This window comes from Pollachius pollachius, assembly GCF_949987615.1.
Source record: "Pollachius pollachius genome assembly, chromosome: 10".
NCBI lineage: Eukaryota > Metazoa > Chordata > Actinopteri > Gadiformes > Gadidae > Pollachius > Pollachius pollachius.
This window is the reverse complement of record NC_136943.1, coordinates 1585613-1610612: the sequence shown is the minus strand read 5'-3', so window position 1 is coordinate 1610612 and position 25000 is coordinate 1585613. Positions and strand designations below refer to the sequence as shown.

At 47.5% G+C, this 25000-nt stretch overlaps 1 protein-coding gene across 1 annotated transcript in view; it reads left to right on the top strand.

The window, feature by feature from the left end:
• diaph2 (diaphanous-related formin 2) overlaps nt 1-25000 on the top strand; it is a gene marked incomplete at its 3' end in the record, with an annotated part of 344437 nt that overhangs the window by 99344 nt on the left and 220093 nt on the right. The window contains exons 7-12 of the mRNA XM_079744815.1: nt 1136-1275; nt 15791-15865; nt 16352-16421; nt 17249-17385; nt 20270-20378; nt 23622-23732. Coding sequence (XP_079600941.1) covers nt 1136-1275; nt 15791-15865; nt 16352-16421; nt 17249-17385; nt 20270-20378; nt 23622-23732 — 642 coding nt within the window. The remainder of the gene's footprint in view (nt 1-1135; nt 1276-15790; nt 15866-16351; nt 16422-17248; nt 17386-20269; nt 20379-23621; nt 23733-25000) is intronic.

The window sequence follows — 25000 nt, the reverse complement described above, 5'->3', positions numbered from 1 at the left end:
TGAATCATCTCACCTTGTCAGAGGGGAGGAGAGGTGCATACCTCCCTACAGAGATGCTGATTAATTTCCCGATCTGACTCACATTTACATTTGTTTGTTGTTCTTTGACTCATCTTCTGCACTCACTTTTCCAAGTGGCCCGCCCCCAACTTGTGGTGAGAAACTAGGTCAGGTCATGTTATATATGATGGTAACAGATCGCACACCGGGGCGAGCTCGTTCAATTAGCTTCTGCTTGCACTTCTGTAGATTTTCTATCTTGAACGTATATTCCTCTACCTTGGGCTTTCTAGGCTGTGTGGCGAATCCAAATGTAATAACACAAAGCCAATTTCACATGGCGGCCTTCCTTGTCAGAAGTGGTTTCCTCCCCATGTCTCATTTGTTCCATATCATCGACCCCCTGCAGACACAAGGTGGAGATTTCAGGCAAACAATTATACAGTAAACGGGCTGTGGTGAGGCGGGTCTACGACACCACGATGAGGAACGTGCCTGCTGTTGTATGTATATAGGTTCGGCACAATTCGCTCACCAAACAGGACCCAGGGCCAGGTCCGAATCATCCTCGGTAGGCTGCTTTCTCTTGCTTTTCTCTTGTTTTCGCCCTCTTTGTCTACTGAGTGTAGTTCATGCTGAGCTACTTAAGGTTACCTCCCTGTAAACTGATGTCTGCGCATTCAGCTCCCAGAGAGCCGGTGGCACACTCCAACACCACCCAAACAGCCCTAATGGAAAGCATGCATTACTCAAATTTGCCTCGTTTACCGTGCACACATCTACGCGCTTTTCTGTTTCTCCATTCATCCAGAACCAAGGTTGGCTTTGTGTGTCATCGGAGTGGCACTTTTCCCCGAGCCTTTTTTGTGATAATTAGAAGATTCTTGCGCACCCCTTCACTCGTGCTTTCTAGTCCATTTCATCCATCTGGTCCATTTTGCACGGTTTCGTGATTTGAGGCACAACTTTAAACCACCGCAAACTAGAGAAAACATTTCCCACTCCGGGCTTGGTGTGTTGCTGTGGAAGCCAGAGCGTTGGCTTGAACTCCCTGGCCCCCCCCCCCCCCCCTTTTGTGCTGCTATGGTAGGTCTTCATTAATCTGACAGTTGCTCTCCTTGTCTTTGGTTCACAGGGCGGTCTGAGGAACAGCAAGCACGAGAGCACGCTGTCGTCCCAGGAGTACGTGCACGAGCTGCGCTCCGGCATCACAGAGGATAAGCTGCTTAATTGTCTGGAATCCCTCCGAGTATCTCTCACCAGCAACCCCGTCAGGTCAGTGCAGCCGGCCTCCGCCCGCACGCACGCACGCGCGCACACACACACACACACACACACGCGCGCGCGAGCGCTGCCTCCCCAGCTTGGGTGAGGTGTACCTGCTGTGGTCCTGTGTTCTGAGTCCTTTTTCTCCTTCGGGTTGGTTTGTCATGGGCCATGAAACATTTTACCAGTAATGGTGCCTCAATAATTCCAATTTGAATGCAAATCTGAAATCCACAATGAGTGTCAAACATCGTGGGTCATCACAAGTCCATGTTTCTTAGGAGAAGTACTTGGAACAACCCTTTCAACGTTCGCACAAAACCCCATGCGCGGTCATGATCATGTATATCCATTTCCATTGGGTTCATTTTTGTTGGTGAAAGGGTAAGGCATTAAGAGGGGTCCAAAACAATGGCACCGGTGCAGTAGTCCATTTCCATGGTCTACTGGGCGAGCGTTGTTTAACCTCCCTGAATACTCAATCGGACGTTGTTATTGGGTGTCCGTGGAGTTGAGCTCACCCGCTCTGTGCCCAGTGTTTCATGTTCCTCACCGAACGCGGCGGTCCGTGTGTCAGAGTACCCCAGTAAGATGGCTGATTAGCAGAGCCTCGTCCCATCACCAACACCGCACCTCCGCCAAAGCTCTCCGAGTCCCAGGAGTGCATTACTTTTAATTGTGTTTTTTTTTTTAATTGGATCCTTATTAAGCTTATTCTAAATCGAGTTTCGTGGCTCGTCGAATGATGCGCACACGGGCCACCACGCGGTAGAAGGTGGGGCGTCGGGCGGGTTGCCACGACTCGGAGGGATACGCGCGTTCTCCCCCACCACAAAGCCTCTTGTGTACGCGCCGATCCACACGGTCGCTTCATCTCGGGTTGTGTACTTGTTCCGGGAATTGTTCCCGGTTTGTTTTTGTTTGTTCTTTCATCTGTCTCCCGACAAACTTAGTCTCTGAACTCAAGTTCCGCAAGATGTCATCCACTTTAATCGCAGAAAGTCGGTCCGTTGGATCCCGCCTGTTACTAATTGGCCCGACGCACCTCGTAGGGCCTGTTCCGCGCGGAGCGATGGGCTCGGTTCAACAAGAATAGCTTGTGGCGCAGCCTGTTAAGCAAGCATAGCCAACGGTGCGGCGGACCAAATGAGTCCAGGCTCAGAGTCACTGGGAGCACATCTGTCATCCCACACCGCTCTGTCCATTAGCCTCTAATAGATAGGAAGTCCGCTTTCCCACATCAGAAAGCCAGCTATTCTTCTGACACCTCAATAAGCACATGGCTCTCATCCAAGGAAGGGCCCACCGGGCCTGATACGCTCCAGCCATCACCGCCCTCCCACGCTGGGTGGCTGGTGATGGCTGCAGCATGCATGCTGCCCCCTACTGCCCCATACTGCCCCATACTGCCCCCTACTGCCCCCTACTGCCCCATACCGCCCCCTACCGCCCACTACTGCCCCCTACTGCCCCCTACTGCCCCCTACTGCCCCATACTGCCCCCTACTGCCCCCTACTGCCCACTACTGCCCCCTACTGCCCCATACTGCCCCCTACTGCCCCCTACCGCCCACTACTGCCCCCTACTGCCCCCTACTGCCCCCTACTGCCCACTACTGCCCCCTACTGCCCACTACTGCCCCCTACTGCCCCATACTGCCCCCTACTGCCCCCTACTGCCCACTACTGCCCCATACTGCCCCCTACTGCCCACTACTGCCCCCTTCTGCCCCCTACTGCCCCCTACTGCCCGCTACTGCCCCCTACTGCCCCCTACTGCCCACTACTGCCCCCTACTGCCCCCTACTGCCCCCTATGACCCCCTACTGCCTCCTACTGCCCCCTACTGCCCCCTACTGCCCCCTACTGCCCACTACTGCCCCCTACTGCCTCCTACTGCCTCCTACTGCCCCCTACTGCCCCCTACTGCCTGCCTTCCCCTACGGCCCCCCTACTGCTCCCCTTCTACCCCTCTACTGCCCCCCTACTGCCCTCTACTGCCCCCTCCTGCCTGCCTCCATTTTACAGCGCTCAACGTGGAGCTCAATCCAATCTGTATTATTCAGTATCTTCAAATGATCCTGAAGGAGGCGTCGACCTGGGGAGCCCGTCTCTCAGCGGCCCCCCTGCTCTGAGTCAGGTGAGAGAGAGAGAGAGAGAGAGGGAGAGGGAGAGGGAGGGAGGGAGAGAGAGAGAGAGGGAGGGAGAGAGAGAGAGGGAGGGAGAGAGAGAGAGAGAGAGAGAGGGAGGGAGAGAGAGAGAGAGCGAGAGAGAGGGAGGGAGAGAGAGAGAGAGAGAGAGAGGGAGGGAGAGAGAGAGCGAGAGAGAGGGAGGGAGAGAGAGAGAGAGAGAGAGAGAGAGAGAGAGGGAGGGAGAGAGAGAGAGACCTCCGTCAGTCCGGGTTATTAGTCCGGGCCGGTCCGCTCTCTGAGAGGCGCTTCAACGTGCCTGGACGCTCGCGGCAGGAGGAGTGTTTGGGAGATGAAAGGCACGCACAGAGTCCTTAACGCCGGGCCTGAGTGCACACTAAATTGTTAGGGCGGCACCGGGCAGGCAGAGCGTGCATTAGGCCCCAGAGATACTATACTGTATACGTTTATATAGTTCCCCATTTGGTAAACAGGATTACGTAGAATTAATTCACAGCCAATGTGCTTTTGGGGGAGGTTGTTTTCCCCCTAGCAAGCAAACAATGGTGCCCTCCTTTTCATGAATAAATAGATGGTTAAAACAGTAAAAACATAGGTATTGTTCATTATTTCTATTTCTATTTGTCTTTTCTGTAAAAAAAAATTAAGAACCAGTGCAATGCAAAATAACTTGAAATCTGTTAGTAGTATTCTAGCGTTGCTCCACATATAACTATACTATGTTATAAATATCTGCCACTGAACCTGATTCAAAAAGGTGGTCCTTCCAGATGATTGATGGCAGCGTGTGGAAGTCAGGACTCACTTAGCTGTGGGGAGTCAAGTTAGCCTTTCCACTCAGAAAGGCCAGTGGGTGCCATGGGGATGCAAAGGAGGCCAGGACTACCCTCTGGGTGTTTTCAAATAGCTGAACCTTTGACCACCCAGCGAAGGAGCAAATACTCCGTTGAGGTGCACAACACCCTGCAGAATGCCAGGTCTGGTCAGAGACGACAGCGCTACCCTGGGATGAGCCTGCTGTTCGCTGGAGGGAGACCGCCATCGCCCTCCTCCTCTCCCTCACAGGGAAGGAAGGCTTCAACGCGCCAATAAGGCTCCTCCTAATTAATATGAATGCACCTAATTGTCATGGATCACAACACAAAGGGAATGCCAGCTCCTGCGTCTGACTCAGCTATGGTAATGCAACCTTTGTGCCCTGTCTTGGTGGTGGGCTTGAGACGGTTCAGAACAATGCGGTAATCGGCCCATCAATACTCCCCCCAATGGAGGATGTTCAGATGACATTCTTTTGAACACTGTCGCGCCTGGGCTTAATCACTACTTTCATGTAATAAATGAATATGTTCCAACTGTCAGGTGAGCATTCAACGAGAGGCACGGTAGAAGGAAAGAACCTGATGGCGGAGGCTGATCTCGCTGATGGTTACCACACGCAGCAGTCCTGTTTGTGGACGTGCATGTGCTGCTTTGGGAACATAGTTGCGTTGCGTTTGATAGCCAAAGACTTTCGCAGGATAATCTTACATCTGTTCAGAATCTTAGTCTGAATGCCTGTAGCAACACATTCAGGAGAATGGCGCATTGGTGTGTTTGCAGGATGTTCTGATTCAAATATGTGTGCAACGTTATTTCAACATTTATCTTAGGGCTGGTGGCTTAAGGAACGTAATGCGGCATTGTTATACGTGTGCATTTTAATGATTACAAAATCATATTTGATCGATTTAATCAAATGCAAATTATTGAAAGACTTTCACAAAATAGGACTTTGATAAAGCATCTTCAGTTTAATTACTAAACGATACCCTGGCTCATTTGGCAGCTTTGTTTCAGTTGACCGAAAGGTCAGTATCTGTACACAAGTTCCTGTTCCTTTGTCAGCGTGGGCTCACTGTGGGATGCTGCAGCCCCGACTCATTTCCTCCCCGATGCCGGTGTTGGTCTAATCGTTTAATTGGCAGGGCTGCACCTGTCTGGCGGTGCAGGTGGTTACAGGGCCATTGTGCTGGGGCCCCTGCCTCTCACGCAGTCCCACACAGGTGTGTGGCATGCATCGTTCGCAGATCTGCCTACAGATGGCATCGCCCGGGGACTAGACTGCTTCCGTTTGGCTTTTACCGTCTGCTCAGCTGTCATTTTTATTTTGTTTTCCTCTTCTTGCTCCGTGGCTAATTTTGTTACTCTCGGATGGATTATTTTTTATTTAAAATGTGTTCTATTTTTATTTTCGACAGGTGCTCCTTAATGTAGATGTGTCAGACTGTATCTGGTTTATTTGTATTTTTCTTTCCACTTAAACAACTAGCCTGCTATTATTTGGGTGTAATGTTCGTTGATTCGTTTGTTTGTTCGTTCATTTAGCATGAATCTCACCAAGTTCCTCATGATTCATATCTTTAGCGTTCAGTACTTCTATTTCTTAAGGGATTTTTTAAATCCCAATAAAGGGAACAAGCAAACCACAGGACGTGCTAGCTGTAGCCTTCCTGTAGCACACTGGGTTTATTGAAGTTGTGATTTGACAGTCTGACATTATTTCTTTGCGTGTGCCGTGGAATAATCATCTGATAGGCAGACTTCCAGTCAGTTCAGCTACAGCAAAAATCCAACCTGTGCCTTCCTGCAATTCTTGCGATAAAAAAGTAACAGTTGTTACCATCTAGAATCTCCTGCACAGTTGGTGTTGGCGTAGAGATGCTTGATGTGGTTTCCTATGCCAAAAGAAGATTTATATCTTGGTTTTCTCCCAGCGCAGAGGTCCGACCTGGTATATATTATCTGGCTCTCTGGATTCCGAGTGCCATACGTAAAATCGTAGCTATTGCACTTTGACTCTACAAAATCCCGGTTGTGACTTCCATATTGCATCTGTTAGCTCTCAGATGCCCGAGAACTGTTCAAGCAACATTGAGCTGGGCTCCTAACTTTTCATTACGCGCTGTCTCCATGGTACGGCTGAGACCGGGCCAATTTCCTCTGGAGTCTTATTTTTTTTATCACAGAGATGGATGTGATTCGCTGACACTCAAGTTTCTCTTCATGCATGCATAGTCAAGATGTATGGTGTGGCTGGGGTCTTTCTACCGTCCCTAGTATTGCCTTTCTGCTGCTCTCTAGTTCTACGCGATTTAAAACATTTGGGTTACTTGTATCTCTGCACCACTGGCAGTACAGAGTTATTGTAATGGACTCACGGCTGTTTGCCTCTATGCACATTCTCTCTCACCTTTATGGGGCATTGCACCCTTATTGCACCTTTATTCATGCACACTTTACGTTCTTTAAGACACTTTAAGGGAGGCAAATATAAGGCTCTGAATTAATTGCATGTGATTTTGTTAATTGTTTGTCCTTTACAGTCTCCAAATACAGTCTGATAGTAGAGCAATCACCAATTTCCTTTCCTTAATCCTTGCAAAACTGTGCACAACTAATTTGTAACATGATAATTATCTTGATTCATTATTTTCTTAATCTCATATCTCTTCATACTAGTCAAGTCAAATCCTTATTGTTGTACATTTAACAATCTAATTGTTCGGAAGCGATCTTCCAGCTATTTAGACAGCCACAACCTTGTAGACGTTGAGTAAAAATTAGAATAAGTTTAACTAGTTTAACCATTAGTTTAATGTACCAGGTACACCGTTGTATCTGGTACAGTGCCGACAGAGCAAAGCCTCTCACTAAAAGCATCTCACTCAACGATTGTGCCCCCGATCATTGGCTGTCAGATCCAGCACGGGCGTGAGCTCCCATCTGGCTCAGAGTGGGGAGCAGAATAGTTTTGCATAGCTACAGTGATTAGAAAAAGAGCCTCACCAGAATTGGACATTGTGATGAGGAGTCAACATTGCACTGATGAACGATGTTTGAGCAAAGCGCCGGGCAGACACGGAGTTGCCAGCGATGTCTGCCATTGATACTTTATGGTGATGGGAAACAGTATCAACTCTTCCCTTCCTGAGGGTGGAATCGCTGCCAGTCTCAGTGAATCATCCCTAATTGATTTTCTGTATTCACACTGTGATTCTGCATGCTGCTCTGCCCAAGCCAAATCAGGATCTGTCACTTTTTTTTTATGTGAAGTATGACATTGTGAACCCAATGTCCTTGTTGAAGTTCAGAGGGGCAGAATACCAATTTAGCCTGTATCAGTTTATTAGTATGATCGTCATCGCCTCATGATGCATGATCTTGAATCTCAACACTGGTATCTTGCATAACTTATCTGACTGGTGTATCCGCAAAATCCATTTCATAAAAGGTCTGATTGAACACCTCTGTGGTTATTCCCAGCCGCGTGTCATTCTGTTTCTACCAAGATGCACCGAACGACAGAAATCTGGTTCTGCCAATAAACCGTCCCTAGGTAAAGGCAGCGAGGAACGAGGCACAATCATTTCATCCAGACCCATAAAGTATGTTGTCATTTTTACCACAGCAAAACAACTTTGTGTTTCCAACAGTGGTGCTCTGGGATCTGGAGTTCCCAGATTTATTACAAGCCATCCCGAGACAAGCTTCGGTCTCTCAATCGTCAAGGAGAAATAACCGGAGTGTTCTACACACTCATGTTGGGAGGCTCCATTGCCAATGTTCCCCTCTTTCCGTCAATCTCCTGATATTTCAGTGTTAATACTTTTATTTAAAATTGTCTATCACCTCAAAGTTGGCCAAACTAAAACCGTTCCTCAAGTATAGTGGAAAATCCTCCAAAAAGTCAGACCTTATTGGGCCAAACGGGCCCTTGACTTTCACTCTGTAACTCCTCCAAGGCAGCGAAACACGTTTTTGGAGACAGAAACAAGTCCTCAGCGACTGGGTATATTTTAGGAGCCGTATCCATTTCATTTGGTTGACACCATCTGTTAACCTGCCAGTTCACCGTATCTGTGAGGCCCTGGAGCGAAACATACATAATTCACAAGACATCTGATTTGAATCCCATATTGATTCAGCCCAACACAATCTTCCACACAGGACCAATCGGGGGCGGGTCAGGACCGGACTCTCCTTACCCCTGGATATGTAAATGTCCTTGTGACTGCTATTTTTTTTTTAAAACTTAACTCACAATTGAGCTTAGTCCTTTACTCTTGAATGTTCTGCGTATGAAAGTAAGTAGTGTTAAAGGACATTTATCTACCGATGGGATAGACACATGTCCTGTCCCCTTCTAGAATGTCCTCATGCTACGACCTGTGCTTGATGCATTCTGTATAAATGTGAATAAACCTTTTATTTTACCTCTGTGGTGGGTGAAGCTCCATCTCACTGCCACTGTACCACAGGAGGTTTGAATATTAGCCTTGCGAATTTAACCCAAAAAGGTATTGAGAGAAGCGAGTGCAGTTTCCCTATGTTTCCTCCTCTGGTGTCCCAGAATGTCAATTACTCATACTACATAAATTAGGTAACAGCTTTTCCCTGTCTGCGTTTCAAAATGTCACAGGTCTGTAAATAACATTTGTTAACAATATTAATGAGCTAAATTAATCAGAAGAAATCAACTGCAGGGCAAACATTTTGACTTGAACAGATGTTGTTTAGCGGCATATTTTCCAGGGCTTGAGCAAGAGCTTTTAATGGGTCTGTTTTTAAAGAATCTTTTCAACAGCATTGTTGTTCTGAACGCCTGCATTGCCCAGTGCACTCACTGATAATTTGTCCATTAATTGGATTGTCAGTTTGTGTTATCTTTTACCTGAACTGTCATTTTATCTAGACTAAGAATGATCTTCAAGTTCAAGTCAACTGCCAATTAAATTAATCATTATGTCTCACACTTTTTTCTTGTAATATGACTTATTTATAATGCAAAATAACACTTCATAATTTCATGTTTTTGTTAATTACTGTGAATCTACATCATCGGGTTGAAATAAGAAATAACTCAATGTTTTACCTGATGAACTGGGGAAAAATAATACAACTTTACAAAAAGGGATCAATAACAAAGCATTAATTGACAATAGTTGCAATACAGTAATAAGCATTAACCATCAATTTAATAAAGGTTACTGAACAGTCAACTAATGGTCTAGTAATCATTGACTAATGGTGTTTATATTAACAACGGTATTCATTTATACATTATTTAATAGTACAATTAATTAAATAATGTATACAGTTGTTAAGATGAACACCATTTCAACACCATAAGTCAGCATGGATAACATGAGTGCATGATTACAATACCCTTAGTTAACTATAGTTAACTATGTTAATCTATCACATTGATAAAAAATGTTAACTCATCATTGATTATTTCAGCGTTAGTGTAACCATTATAAGATATGTCCACCTGGTACGGTTGAGTTTTGATGTTGTTTCCGTCGTGTGTTAAACATGGATAGCGTCTATAAATAAAAAAACCCTGGTAATTATTCCTGCGGTTTGTGAAGTGCATCATTCCCCACGTTCCCCCAGGCTTTGAGATTAATACACTGATCCTCCGCTCACGAGGGGAATCTTACCTGGAATAGACGCTGGAGCCAGCTCCATTTCAATCCACCCAGATGAAAAGCTGCTGCCCTAGCAGGGGGTCTGGGGGTGAGGGAGGGGGGAGGTACAGGAGTGGGGAGGGAGGGGGGGAGGTACAGGAGGGGGGAGGGACGGGGGGAGGTACAGGAGAGGGGAGGGAGGGGGGGGGGGGAGAGAGAGAGAGAGAGTATGTGGGGATCTGAGACCGCACCGCTCACATCAAACCTGTCCGTCCCTCCTCTGATCCAACACATACGCACACAACACAACACAACACACACAACACAACACACACACACACACACACACACACACACACAACACAACACAACCCAGGCTGCTTTTCAATTAATTTTCACGATCCATCCACATTCAGCCAGTTATACTCTGCGTCTCTGTCTCTGGCTCTCTCTCTCTGTCTCTCTCATTAACATCTCTCTCTCTCTTTCTCTCTCTCTCCCTGTATCTCTCTCTCTCTCCCTGTATGTCTCTCTCTCTCTCTCTCCCTGCATCTCTCTCTCTCTCTCTCTCTCTCTCTCCCTGCATCTCTCTCTCTCTCTCTCTCCCTGTATCTCTCTCTCTCTCTCTCTCTCTCTCTCTCTCTCTCTGGGTGGAGTCATCCACACTGCTCAGAGATAATAAGACGTTCCAGGAGTGTTTTGGAGCTCGGCGGGGGGGTCATTGGTTAGTGTCTGGGGACCTGGACGGGCTATCAGCTGTCTCGGTCACTCTGGTGGATTAATCCTGATGCATCACTTGAACCTCTCCGTGTGTGTTCTGTGCTTCTGTGTCTGTCTCTCCCTGCTTCTCTGGCACTTTCATTTTCAGATATTTTCTACCTCATTTCTTCTTTTCTTTTGTTTTGGTAACATTGTCCTTAGGCCCCCCTCTGTGCAGCACACACATACACAGGCACGCACACACACACACACACACACACACGCACACACACACACGAACACACACACACACACACACACAGTCACTCACACACACACACACGCACACACACACACGAACACACACACACACACACACAGTCACTCACACACACACACGCACACAGTCACAGTCACTCACACACACGGTCTCACACACATACACACACACACAGTCAAACACAAACACACACAGGTTTGCGCTTTAGGTGTGCTGTTTCTCAAAGGGGTGGACGAGTTTCAGGAGCGGTGGGAGGCCGAACATTACTGTGTGCAGCAGGCCTGTTGAGTGTGCTCAGTGGAAATCCCAGGCTCTGTTACCATGAAAGGTGTCAAGCGTGTCCCTTTGAATGCCCCGCTTGCCTTCCCCTCCGTGTCACGCGGCTACAATGGGGGGAAAAAAAAAACAAAAACACATTTCCAGGGGTGCTGACACAAGCGTTATTGTCATCAAGACACAGTGCCGCCTCGCTGGTTGTTTCCGCGCGCCAGCAAGCCGGAATGCCTTCACAGTCCGACGATATCCCCTCGCCTGCTCGCCGGCACAGGAGTCACAGGTTCTTTGAAGACGTGCGATTGATGCATGCTCTGTGTTTGGACGCCCGACACGGAGAACTGCTTGGTTCCCTTCCCAGCATTAGGGTTCCTCGATCAAGGGATAAGCCGCGGTGAGCCCGCCGCCGCTGCGGCTGAACCCACCCCTAAGTCCAGCCTAATAGATATCGCTGGCGATCATGGAGGCTTTCAGTGACTCCCGGTGACGTTCGCTGTGTCCTGAGCGCGCCCGAGTCCAGCCCTGATGGAATGATACCCAGCTGCATGCGGTCGGAGGGATGCCCCGTTCAGAGCCTCTGATCAGCCACAACACAACCGGTTCGGTCTGGCCGGAATGGGTCTCACCTTGCCGATGGGGCATTGCAGTTAATGAGCCAAATGAAAATTGTAACAGTTTACAATAAGGGTTCAATTATAAACCATAAATTAACAATAATACAAACCTAAGCCTCAACTAAGGTTAATTAACAGTCAGCTAATGGTCTCGTTATCATTTGCTAATGGGGTTCATATTAACAAACTGTTCATATTAATTCATATTTTATTCATACCTTTGTTAACATGGACACCATTTCCTTAGTTGAACGTGAACAACGTTGTAAGCATGAATACCATAAGTAAATGATTACTAGATCCTGAGTCAACTGTCAATTAACTGAGTTATTGCTTATGACTGCATTAACTAATGCTAACTAATGGTTCATTATTTGACCCTTATTGTCACGATGCCCTGCCGTACGCGGTCAGAGGTGTACGTCCATCAGGACAGAGCCACTGATGGCTGTTGTGTCTTGCTTTGCCGATGAGTCATTGCAGTTAATGAGCCAATCAGCGAATGAGAATCCGATGAGGACTCCGGCCTACCCGCTCCATTCAGTACATTATTGTTTTTCTGTGGTCCCATATTGCTCTGCCTTCCCAATTAACTGCGCCACGAAATTTTGTTCCCTGAATGTGTTTGTGGCGTACGTAATTGAATTCCTATTCACACCAAGTGCAATTTGGACCGTTTGGTTGTAGCTTTGTTTAAGTCGCTCCGTGAGGCCGGGGCGAATTAGGGTGTTGACGTAGAGTAAGGGTGGTTTATTAAGACGAAGGACGCGGATAGTCCGAGAGATTGTTTTGAGGATTGACTAATTGCATCGCCCGGGACGCAATCATTTTCAGAGGGACCCGCAGCAGCTTGGCTGGTTAATGGGAAACTTTAACGCACAAACCTTATAGGGCTTCAGTTATTATGCAGATGACTGACAGATTACAGTGTAAACAAGTCCATTACTGAGCGCTCACATCTTGGTCTCCGGGACAGACTGCTGTGAGTGGTGGAAGTGCTTCGGTAGTTAGTTGTGCTTACACAAGAAAAAAACGCCAACAATACAGAGTCACTTGCCTGGGTCTGAGATCTCTCACAGCGCGCGTTCACAAATAGATCCTGTCGTTGTTTGACGTGACGCTGTGTGTCAACATCCGTATCTTGTTTGTATCTTGGGCAAAGCCTGCATTGTACGAGGATAACAACTGAACACAAAACAATAGATAAATGTTACTCCACTTACCATAACTACGACACAATCATCTCAAAGTGGTGGAGATTTTACCCATGCAAAAAAAACATGAAGCTTGACTGAAACAGAGCATGGATCTTTCATTTTGCCTGTAGGATACACATGATGAGGAAAGGAACACAAGTTGGTGGCACTTAGCTGGAGCACTGTAGCCATCAATATTACATGAACCCATTCTTCAGCCGCTTAATTAAGTCCTCAGATGCCTTCTCACATTAAGTGAGATGCTTTTTCCTATTGCGAGCTATCTCCTGGCCACCTGGACCATTACTGGATCTGATCGGTCAATGGACAGGCGTCAGATGAATCAACCGTTCCTGTTCCGCTTTAAACGTCTTTGGTCTCCTGAACATGACATTCCCCCCCAATCTAAGCATGAACAATACATTCACGTTGTGTGTGGCCCGGTTGACCGCCAGGCTATAATGTTATAGACGCCATTGAACAGGTGAGGGATATCTCCAAGGTGCTGGGAATGCAGTCTGCCCATGAACATGTTGTTCTGTCAGCGGTCGTCATACGTCATCTAACTGACACTCCCTCGCACAGTGTGTGCCCACACGATATTACCTGGAGATGTAACTATATTACCGAGTCACACTGTAATCATAGCAATACCTCTTCACAAATATTGGCTCCATTATCCCCCCCTCACTCTCACATGCTCTGTCTCTCTCGCTCTCGTTCTCTCTATCTCTCCCCCCCTCTCCCCCTCTTTCTCTCGCTCTCTTTCTCTCTATCTCTCCCCCTCTCTCTCCCTCCCGCTCTCTCCCTCTTTCTCTCGCTCTCTTTCTCTCTATCTCTCCCCCTCTCTCTCCCTCTTTCTCTCGCTCTCTTTCGCTCTCGCTCTCCCCCTCTCTCTCCCTCCCGCTCTCTCCCTCCCGCTCTCTCCCTCTTTCTCTCTCTCTCTCCCCCTCTCTCTACCTCCCGCTCTCTCCCTCTTTCTCTCGCTCTTTCTCTCTATCTCTCCCCCTCTCTCTCCCTCCCGCTCTCTCCCTCTTTCTCTCGCTCTCTTTCTCTCTGTCTCTCCCCCTCTCTCTCCCTCTTTCTCTCGCTCTCTTTCTCTCTATCTCTCCCCCTCTCTCTCCCTCCCGCTCTCGCTCTCTTTCTCTCGCTCTCTTTCTCTCTATCGCTCCCCCTCTCTCTCCCTCCCGCTCTCTCCCTCTTTCTCTCGCTCTCTTTCTCTCTATCGCTCCCCCTCTCTCTCCCTCCCGCTCTCTCCCTCTTTTTCTCGCTCTCTTTCTCTCTGTCTCTCCCCCTCTCACTCTCTCTCTCTCTCCCCCTCTCTCCCATCGCTCACCCTCTCTCTCCCTCTCCCTCTCATGGCTGACATTACAGTCACGACCAAGAAGCATAAACACAGATTGTGGATTTACTGAATTGTGCTCCCTTTGCCGTGTCTCCCTTCCGTCTTTGTTTGTTCCAGACTGTCATTTGCTCTGACTAGTGCCTTCATAGCGCCGCACAACGTCAACAACACAATTATCCCCCCCCCCCCCGCTTTAAAACCGGTGCCATCAATTTGCTCTCGGCGTATTTCTGCGTATTCCAGTTTGTTATTTTTACTCGCAGTAACATTCTGACATTTGTTAAATGTAGTGCGTCAAATATGTAAAAATAAACATTCAAATACGACTTGCGCGTAACTGCAGATTTCCTACAATACAAAACGCCCGCGTTCCACCTGCGTTCAGAGACGTGTGTAGCTCCCAACGCCGGCCGGCGTGATGAGGCTATCCCTCTCCCACCATCAAATATTTATTTGTTTGTGCTCAATGAGCCGCCGCAAATCAACCCGTAACAAACAACGACGGCTAATAAAACAGCCCACAGTAAACAGACAGTTATGAATTCAGGCCATTACACCGTTTTCTGTTATTAACCGGGATGATCATTGCGGTCGCACGTCTGATGGTAATAAGTTTCAAATTGGCCCGGTCCGTGTGCTAAATTAATTTTGACTAATGGCTGGATGGCGGTGTTGGGAGCGGTGGGGTGTTCTGATCCCAGGAGCTGATCTAATCACACAAACCTGATCTATCCTCACCTTTAACGCCCACAGTGGCCAGGGGCTCACACTCCTATGACGGAGCACAGTCAATACAAATGATTTCAATACGCACCGTGTTATTGCCTGGAATCATTGTCAAAAAGGCTGGGTAAACCATTGACTTATTGCTGGTTAATGGCTCAAATTGGGCCATGCGTTTGGTTTTATAGACAGTCGGGGTGGGGGTGGGCGTCTGAAAACAAGTAATGCTAATGGTGTAATCAGCCGGTGATCAGACTATCTCTCCCGTGCCCTCAGCAGAGACAAACTAGCTCATCTTCACCGGATCATTTGCCGTCTCCTGATACGCCTTGGTTTATAGCCAATTATCCCTTGCCGATCCATTATCGATTACAGCGTTATCTCCCCTGCATTGCTTAATCTGTTGGCGTTGAGACGGAGCACTATCACAATGGGGCCTTAATACAAACGGCAAAAAACACTTTAAATGTACAAGTGTTCATTTGCTGGTGCGATAATGCGGCCCAAATGTGATTCAAACGGAGATCCACCCAATTAAAACACGGGTCGGCTTTTAAACGCGACTGCACTCAATTAGGTGGAAAACAAATAAAAGAAAGGCATATTTTACCTATTGTGTCGGGCCTGTGGTGTCTTCTATCTATTAACGGTTATGTATTTTCATCATATAACACAGTAGTTATGTATTATGAATCAATGCAATGTTGGTTTCAAACCTTGCTGGGTGATGTGGTTCAGTCAGTATCGTCGGACATTCACTCACTCTGATCTCGTGTGCTTGTGTTTCCTCTGCAGCTGGGTGCATAACTTTGGTCATGAAGGTCTGGGTCTGCTCCTGGAAGCCCTGGAGAAGCTTCTGGACAAGAAACAGTGAGTTGATCAGAGCACAGCGGGTCATGTCAGCCGGTGTGTGTGTGTGGAGCCCTTCTTCACTGCAGCAGCTTTGTGCACCACACGAGTGACCTTCAACGCCAAGCCCTCAGATGGGCCACAAATAAAAAATATATCTGAGGATAAATATACTTTAAAACGATAACTATTATGCTTTCTAGTATATTCATCTATCTATTTATAGATATATTTGATATGTGTGTATATACATATCTATCTGTCTTTCTGTCTGAGTCTGTTTATTGCATAATTATATTTATGTATATATATATGTATATATAAATATATACTAAGGCAAAAAATTGTGATTTAGATCTTTGTAGAATATTATGCCCTGGATTGAATTGTCATCAGACATTCGTTTCCCAATCTGATTCCGTGTTGCATCTGACAATAACTGACAGGAACTATTTTTACACATTATCAGATGATTGATGATTCCTTGTGTTTCTGTTTGTTTTCCAGGCAGGACAACATGGATAAGCGGAACCAACACAAGCTGATCCAATGCTTGAAGGCCTTCATGAACAATAAGGTCTCCATATGATCGATGGTTTAACTTTAGGAAAAGGCTAATTTCAGTGCACAATATTTGGATATAGTCCACGGTAATTAGGGTAAATCTGCCTGAAGTGGTTTAATATTTCAACAGCATTTTGTGTTAATGGTGTCAGATAAAGTGACATTCACATTTGAGGTGGGATTTTTTTTTGGTAAATAAAATAAAATAGTTAGAATGCCAGTGAGTAAACTTAAAATGTAATTAGTATGACAGTTTTCATGTTATTTGATTATCGGGTATGTGCGAAAATTGTGTGTGCGCGTGGTGTTTGTGGGTTTATGTGCAAGTGTGTGTGTGTGTGTGTGTGTGTGTGAGGGAACTTTTAAGCGCTGTGTTTTAACGCAGACAGATTTGCCAATGAGATAGTGAAGTAAATCTCATTGGGTATAACTTTTAATTATTCTTTTCGGGAAGGTCTGTCTCATTTGTCACATTTGAAGACTAAATGAAGGATTGATCTGCTTCCCTTTAAATCAATCCCACAGGTGGTTACTTCCACCTTTACATTCCTACCATTGTGGCATTGCGGAGAGTTTTAAAGGTGGACGAGGCTATAAGTATTTGTCCCTGTAGTGCTGTCCTGAATTGAATTAATTCATCATCATCTCCTTTTTCCCTTGGCCTCATTGTCCCTCCTTAAAAGAGAATTAAGGCTAACTATAACTTACAATAGATAGTAACTTTTTTTACATTTTTTAACTCAAAGCAAAAGTCCTTCTATGAATGCAAATGCTCTGATTAATTTATTCCCAGTGGATTCTTTTTTCTTCATATTTTCTTGCTATCTACATTTCCCATAGTATGGACTGCAAAGGATTCTGGGAGATGAACGCAGCCTGCTGCTGCTGGCGCGAGCCATCGACCCCAAGCAGACGAACATGATGACCGAGATCGTGAAGATCCTCTCTGCTGTCTGTATCATCGGGGAGGAAAACATGTGAGCTCATCCCCCCCCCCCCCGACCCACGACCCCTGACCTGCCGAACCGGAGAGACAACAGGGAGAGACAACGGGGAGAGACAACGGGGAGAGACAACGGGGAGAGACAACGGGGAGAGACAACGGGGGAGAGACAACGGGGAATAGACAACGGGGAGAGACAACGGGGAGAGACAACGGGGAGAGACAACGGGGAGAGACAACAGGGAGAGACAACGGGGAATAGACAACGGGGAGAGACAACGGGGAGAGACAACGGGGAGAGACAACGGGGAGAGACAACGGGGAGAGACAACGGGGAGAGACAACAGGGAGAGACAACAGGGAGAGACAACAGGAATAGACAAAAGGGAGAGACAACGGGGAGAGACAACGGGGAGAGACAACGGGGAGAGACAACAGGGAGAGACAACGGGGAATAGACAACGGGGAGAGACAACGGGGAGAGACAACAGGGAAAGACAACGGGAATAGACAACGGGGAGAGACAACAGGGAGAGACAAAAGGGAGAGACAACGGGGAGAGACAACGGGGAGAGACAACGGGGAATAGACAACGGGGAGAGACAACAGGGAGAGACAACGGGGAGAGACAACGGGGAGAGACAACAGGGAGAGACAACAGGGAGAGACAACAGGAATAGACAAAAGGGAGAGACAACAGGGAGAGACAACAGGGAGAGACAACAGCCTTGCTGCAGCAGGTCTCCCCTCAAAGTGCCAAGCAGTGACCCTCTTCTTTTCCCTCTCTGCCCCTGACCCCCGGCATGCGCTGGAATCAGACAGGTCACATGTTTGGATGATGCAGTTTAGTGTGTGTAATGTGTTAAGCTGCCCGTCGTACTTTTCCCTTGGACACGCGGCTCGGCTGACAGGTTGTAAATTGAATCCAAGGCGAGAGCTGTTTTTATGGTGTCTTTGCAGAGAGGCTAGGCAAGAATAACAATGACGCTTCAATGTTACCTTGTACGGATAAATAAGGCCGGAGATAGCCTTGGAGAGGGCCTGTGATCCACCTTCTGCGGTCACGCTCTGTTGTGATGGCCACAGCTGTAGAAGCTCACACACACATACTGTTTTTTATTGAAGTATTTGTGTATAATTAGGTGATAAAGTATTTAGTATAATTGCCTATCTCGATCTTATTAGTAAAAACACTCACACATAGAGGCTCTTACATGCACGTGTACGTTCGTCTGTGCGCACACATGCACGCACACACACACACACACACACACACACACACACACACACAGGCCTGCACACACACACACAGACACACACACTCACACACACACACACACACAGACACACACACTCACACAGCATGCAGAGTGCGACCGTACAGCCAGGCTATTGATGTTTTTGCACAGCCTCCTTTAATACTCATATATATACTAAATGAGTGACAACCAATAGAATCCTGAATCCTCACTCTCCTCTTCTCAGGCTGAACGCTAAATACCATGTCAGGATGCTGTCCTGCAGAACAATGCATAAGAAATGTAAACACATTGAATGAATGAACATAACCTTGAATCTTCTCTGCTGTAAAGGTGGACTGAATTCCTTCGCTGAGCTGCTTCTTGTCTTTGCTGAGGGACACTGCACAGGGAGCATCCTCTGAGTGTTTATCACGGCCGCCTGCGCGTTAACTCAACAGCATACAACACGTTCCTCTAACCGCCGCTGCTTCAGGTTACTTCCAGACATTAGGCCGTCGACGTTACAAAAGGAGCCGCAGCGACGCCTCCAAACCGGCAGATGAGTTAAATACTCATCTGCTGTAGTTGGCAGGTTTTCTTACCCCTTTAAGAAAACCTTTGCCGGCGTGCTTTATAGCAGCCATCAACTATCTTTAGAGCTATTCAGCGTGCATCCCTCAACATCTGCCCCAGACCCCCCCCCATAGCCATCTCCATTTATCTGCCTCTGACTTCCTTCAGATACGCCGCGCTGACAGTTGTAGGTCACGAGCGGGATCATCCGCTTTGTCGGAAATTGTTATTTTTATTTGCACCTCCTGGTATATATTAAGCCCGCTAAGAATAGCGCGGATTAGACGCAGGGCCGCGGGGAGACGGGAGAGAGACGTCTTGGCGCTGGGAGTTGTCAGGTCTTCGTTTAGCGCGCTGCAGAGGAGACTTTTGGAGGGCGTGATGGAGTGCGTTCGTGGGTTGGGTACCGGGTGGCGTCCCCACCGAGGCCAGGCTCGCTTCTGATTGGCTTGAGAACCGGACGGTACCACCCGCGCTGAAATACAGTAATCACAGTCTGAGTGACGGGGAGAATAAGCATTCTTTCGTTTTATGAAATAGGTCAATGCTAAATTCAATAGAATATGGACGTATCAACGGGACATATCTGCTCAGAGCTTTCTGGTCATAGCGGTTCCATTATGTGTGCGTGTGTGGGTGTTTCACGTCAATATTTCCCTTGGTCCACTGTTTAAAGCCTGAAATAGTCCAGTTCTCTATTCATCAGGGCTGAGGGAGCCACTTCAAGAGCTATAATTTGCTTGCATTCACAAAAAAAAGATGTATTTGTATTAGTCTGGCGGCCTTTTTGCATACAATAATTTCCGTCCTCCCTAGCTAAGCCGAATGCCTTCTAATACAATTGCTTTAACAATGCATCAAGAGAGCAATCCGGCCCGTTTTCAGCCGGCGTCACCTAAGCAACAAATGCTAAGGAGGCACAATTGAATGACAATAATAGAGCGGATTGCCATTAAGAAGATGGAGAGGGTTGTGAGTCTCCAGACCGAGCCGGGCTGGGGGGAAACTCTGAGTAAATGTACCGCTAGTGACACGCTGAAAGGCATTTGTTGAATGTTTTTTATTTGGTTGTTTTTTTTGCCTGCGGTGCACATCGGACCCCAGTCTGGACAAGATCCTGACCGCCATGACGATCGCCGCCGAGAGGAACAACAAGGACCGCTTCGCCCCAATCGTAGAAGGACTGGAGAACCACGAGGCACAGCAGCTCCAGGTGCGCACGCACGCACGCACGCACACGCACACACGCACGCACTCACGCACGCATTTACATTTACATTTAGGTCATTTCGCTTTTATCCAAAGCGACTTACATTAAGTACATTTGTCATAAGAATTGAAACAATACATCGCTGTCGGTACAGTAAAGACGTTCATAGAACCAAGTGCAAGTGCTAACAATCGCTAGGCTAACCCGTTCCCCGTGTACAGCAGTGATAGCAGCTACTGCAGATGCTATTACACAATTAAGTACTATGAATAAGTACAATGTACATTAAGTGCCAGGAGGTACTACATACAATGGTGGGCGGAAGCGACTGCGCGCAAACACACACAGGCACACAAACGCACGCACACATTCACAAACAAGCACGCGTGTGCACACCAGACACATTCACATACGCACACACATTCACACAAATGTGTTTGGAGTTCAGGGTTAGCTCCATGCAACAAGTTTTGATCCTACTTTTCAGAAATTGTGCAAATTATAGATTAACGCCCCATAAGAAGCTCAAACGCCGTGATCGTACACAATGTATCTGTCACTGCGGTACTCAACGTCATGTAGCGTGAGTTCTCTATTATGGCGTGAATATGGGGCCCCCATGTCATTTTAAAACATCATCATTATGATAATACATATTCATGGGCGCTAACAAAAAAGAATAAAATTAAAATCCACAGAAAGTCATTTGAGATATGGCTGAAGCACGGTGGGAGTTTGACCGAGTGTTTCATTTGCAGAAGCTGTGGCTCATCTCCGAGTGTCTGAATAGTCCCCCACTTCCACAGACAGTTGTGTCACGACGGTGTCTAGTGCACCTCTGCCCCCTGCTTCCTCCTCCTCTCCCACTGTCTCCTGCTACGGCTCACAGCGCTGTCCGATGCCAGCGCACGCAGCCAGCCCGTGGCAGGGCTGCTGAGATGTAGAATTCATCAGCAGTCTTTCTGCCTTTAATCAAAAGCAGCTGTCTCCTCTCTCGCCCGGCTCCTTCCATCGTCCTTTATTCAAATAGAATAAACCCTCCTTTCTCTCTCTGCCTCCCTCACCTTTCGGCTTTACCTTCACTTCTATTATTCGCTCACAACGCTCCCCCCACACACTGACGTATATTCTGCTTTTGTTTCTGGTGGGAATGTTTCCTTCTGCTCCTGTGGGTCTGTGGAGAGACAGATCTGACCTCCGACCCTCCTGGGGTCTCTCTCTGGCAGGAGGCCCAGAAAAAACACAGAATAATCAAGCGCATAATAGTAATCGACCAAGAAGAGATAAAGATCAATTATGTTTGTAATTTCAAGGTTTGTGGAGTTAAAACTAATATGGAAGGACGTGAGAGGGTGATAATGATGAAAAATAAAAAAATCCTTTTGATTAGAGCTGAATATTTTGCCCTGTAGAAAATGCTGTTCATAATAGAGTGACTGAGGTTCCTGGTTGTGTGAATACCTTGTTGATGTGCCGGGTTCAAGGAATTAATACTCAGAAAAAAAGAATTTCTAATTCGGAGAGGCTTTTATAACGCCCCCTTTTGCTAATATGATTAAAATAGTTTCTCTTCGTTTTATTGCTTGGCACATACTGTGCTGCCGATTTAACGCCACACACATACACACATGCGAGCAGACACACGCATGTTAGCGCCCACACACACATGCACACACAAACGTGCACAAACACACCCACACACACACGCACACGCATAGCGTCTTCACCTAAAATCTGTCCCAGCGGTGCCACTTTTAATTAGGTGGAGAGGAGCCCTGCCCCTCCCAGGTTAGCAGGGCAGCCCTTGAAACCAAACCTAGTTAATGCCGCAACGCAACAGTGTCCCCATAAGAGAACAAGGCACTTTACCCTCCACCTGCTCTGCATTGAAGAGCCACGCCCTCTCAGGTTCAGGGTTAATGGACAGAAAGGGGAAATGGAGGAAAACCCCCAAAACTCAACCATTAAAACCAGCCTTTGATCCTACTTTTGATTCTTTTCCGTGGCCCTTCAGTGAGTCTGTACTTCTCTGTCATTCATACACGTCTACTTCAAATCCAAAACCCATTCAGCACGATTACCCAGACTTTTCATGCAAAGTACAAACATGTACAGTATATGTCATATTATGTAGGTATGATAAGGTAACATACTGTACGATACTGTATGTTCAATTCAAATTGTATTTGTATGGCGCATTGTATACGTAAAATACAAAAAAAATTCATCAACATACAAACACTAATAAAAACATGCACTCTAATGCCACATAAAGCTCTGACATTGAAATAAGAAAGAATTTATCGGAAACATCGAGTAAACATAAACATTACTGAGGGACACAACAGTGTAGCTGTTGCATGCAGCACTATGTTGTACATGATTGCATATAAAATAGAGGAAACACATTACGGTACTAAAGTGTAAGGTCAAGGACACCAAAGGCACACTCCTCCCATGCTGTCCATGGGAATCCTTCTGCCGGGTATTGATCGGCTGTCGGAGCAGCACTCTGTCTTTCCCAGGTCCTGTTCCCATGAGCCACCTTACACCTAGTTAAGACCCATCAGTGATTTCCTTTCTCCCCCGCACACTCGCCCGTCTCACCCCTCCCTCCCCCACCAGCGCGCGCCATACTCCCTTTATCCAATAAATCAATTAGAAATGCACATCTGGTCAAGGTTTTTCAGGCCCGCCTCTCTTTTCTGCACTTTCTCTCTCCCCCTCTCTCTCTTCCACCCTGCCCCCTTGGTCTTTCAGGTCGGATTTTCCGTCTCTTTGTGTTGTGGGCATTGGAAGACCTCGCTGCTGCCCCCTGTGTGCCTTCCTCCTCCTCCTCCTCCTCCTCCTCCTCCTCCTCCACCTCTTTATTTTCTTCCTTTATTTCCTCTTCTCTTCGCTCTGCCTCTTGCCGCTCTCCTAGTTGGTTCCGTCTTCTCCTTTCCTTGTTGCCGGTGCCAACGATATCAATCTTTAATTCAGCAATCAAAATACCAAAATAAAAATGACTGCTTAAAAATCTCGAGACTCAACCAGTCAAAAAGTAACAGGAATCCTCATGATTTTAATGGACAAACTGGAAAGAGCCAAACTTCCACAGAAATCGGTGCAAGGTTACTGAATAATATAAGTAATACAACTGCCTCTACTCCTTCTGTGTATGGTGTACGGTTTGTCTAATGTGTGTGTGTGTGTGTGTGCGTGTGTGTGTGTGTGTGTGTGTGTGTGTGTGTGTTTGTCCCCCAGGTGGCCTGCATGCAGCTGATCAACGCTCTGGTCACCTCTCCTGACGACCTGGACTTCCGGATACATCTACGCAACGAGTTCTTAAGATGTGGACTCAAGAAGATTCTGCCGGTAAAGAATGCAACAAAAATAACACTAACCATTGATGTATCACATCCCATAATATCAAGATATATATGATCGCAGGCAAGGAGCCCTCTCTCTCTCTCTCTCTCTCTCTTACACATAAATGCAATCTTAGTATCGTATTATAATCCTAGTGTAACTAATCAGAGGCATCAGACAGCAACTCATATCCAATTCATGTGCGAGTCGTTGCTGCTCTTAATGTTGTTGTTTGTTACCGTGCGACTCACCATGCCTGGTGTCGCCCCCTCCTCCCGCCACCGTGATCCGCCTACACACCTCCCCGCCGGGCCGGGGCGACCGCACTCCCACACCCTCGCTCTGCGAGTCGCCGCGTCGCTCTCTAACTCATCCCCGGCTGCCCCCGTTGATTACGGCCGTCGTTACTTTAATTATCTTCCCTCTGCTCCCGTATGGGAAGGAGAGAGAACCCGGAGCGTCTCGTCCTCTCTGTGTCGGCACCGGGCGCTTTGCTACGGGCTTGTAGTCTGCCGAACCCCCCCGTCCTCTCCCCTCCCTCCCTCCCTCCCTCCCTCCCTCCCTCCCTCACATAATCATGAGTTATGCTCGGGAGTCAGGCCATGCTGCCGCTGGCACTGATGAAGCAGTGAACTCTGCTGAAAGACGAAAGGAGATGTTCTTTCTCTGTCTCTCTCTCTCCCTCCCTCAGCCCTCTCCTCTCCTCCCTCCCTCTCGGTCTCTCTCAGTCTGGCTACCTCTCACTCCCTCTCTCTGCTCAATCCCTCTCTCTCTCTCCCTCCCTCTCACCCGCCCTCTCTCTCTCCCCTACCTCTCCGTCTCTCTCTCTCTCTCTCCCGCCCTCTCTCCCTCCCTCTCTCTCTCCCCTTCCTCTCCGTCTCTCTCTCTCCCTCTCCCTCTCACCCTCTCTCTCTCTATCCCCTTCCTCTCCGTCTCTCTCTCTCTCTCTCTCACCCTCTCTCTCACCCTCTCTCACCCTCTCTCTCTCTCCCTCCCCCCTCTCTCTGTCTCTCTCTCTCTCTCTCACCCTCCCTCTCTCTCTCCCTCCCTCTCCGCCTCTGTCTCGCTCTCTCTCTCTCTCTCTCTCTCTCTCTCTCTCTGTCTCTGTCTCTCTCTCCCTCCCTCTCTCTCTCACCCTCCCTCTCTCTCTCTCTCCCTGTCTCCCTCTCGTTCTTGGCAGAGTAAAACAACTCTGACTACTCCCCCCTCCCCCCCCCCCCCCCCGACATCATCGCCGCACGCTGCCGCTCATTTCCCGGGAAAACGAGCGCCGT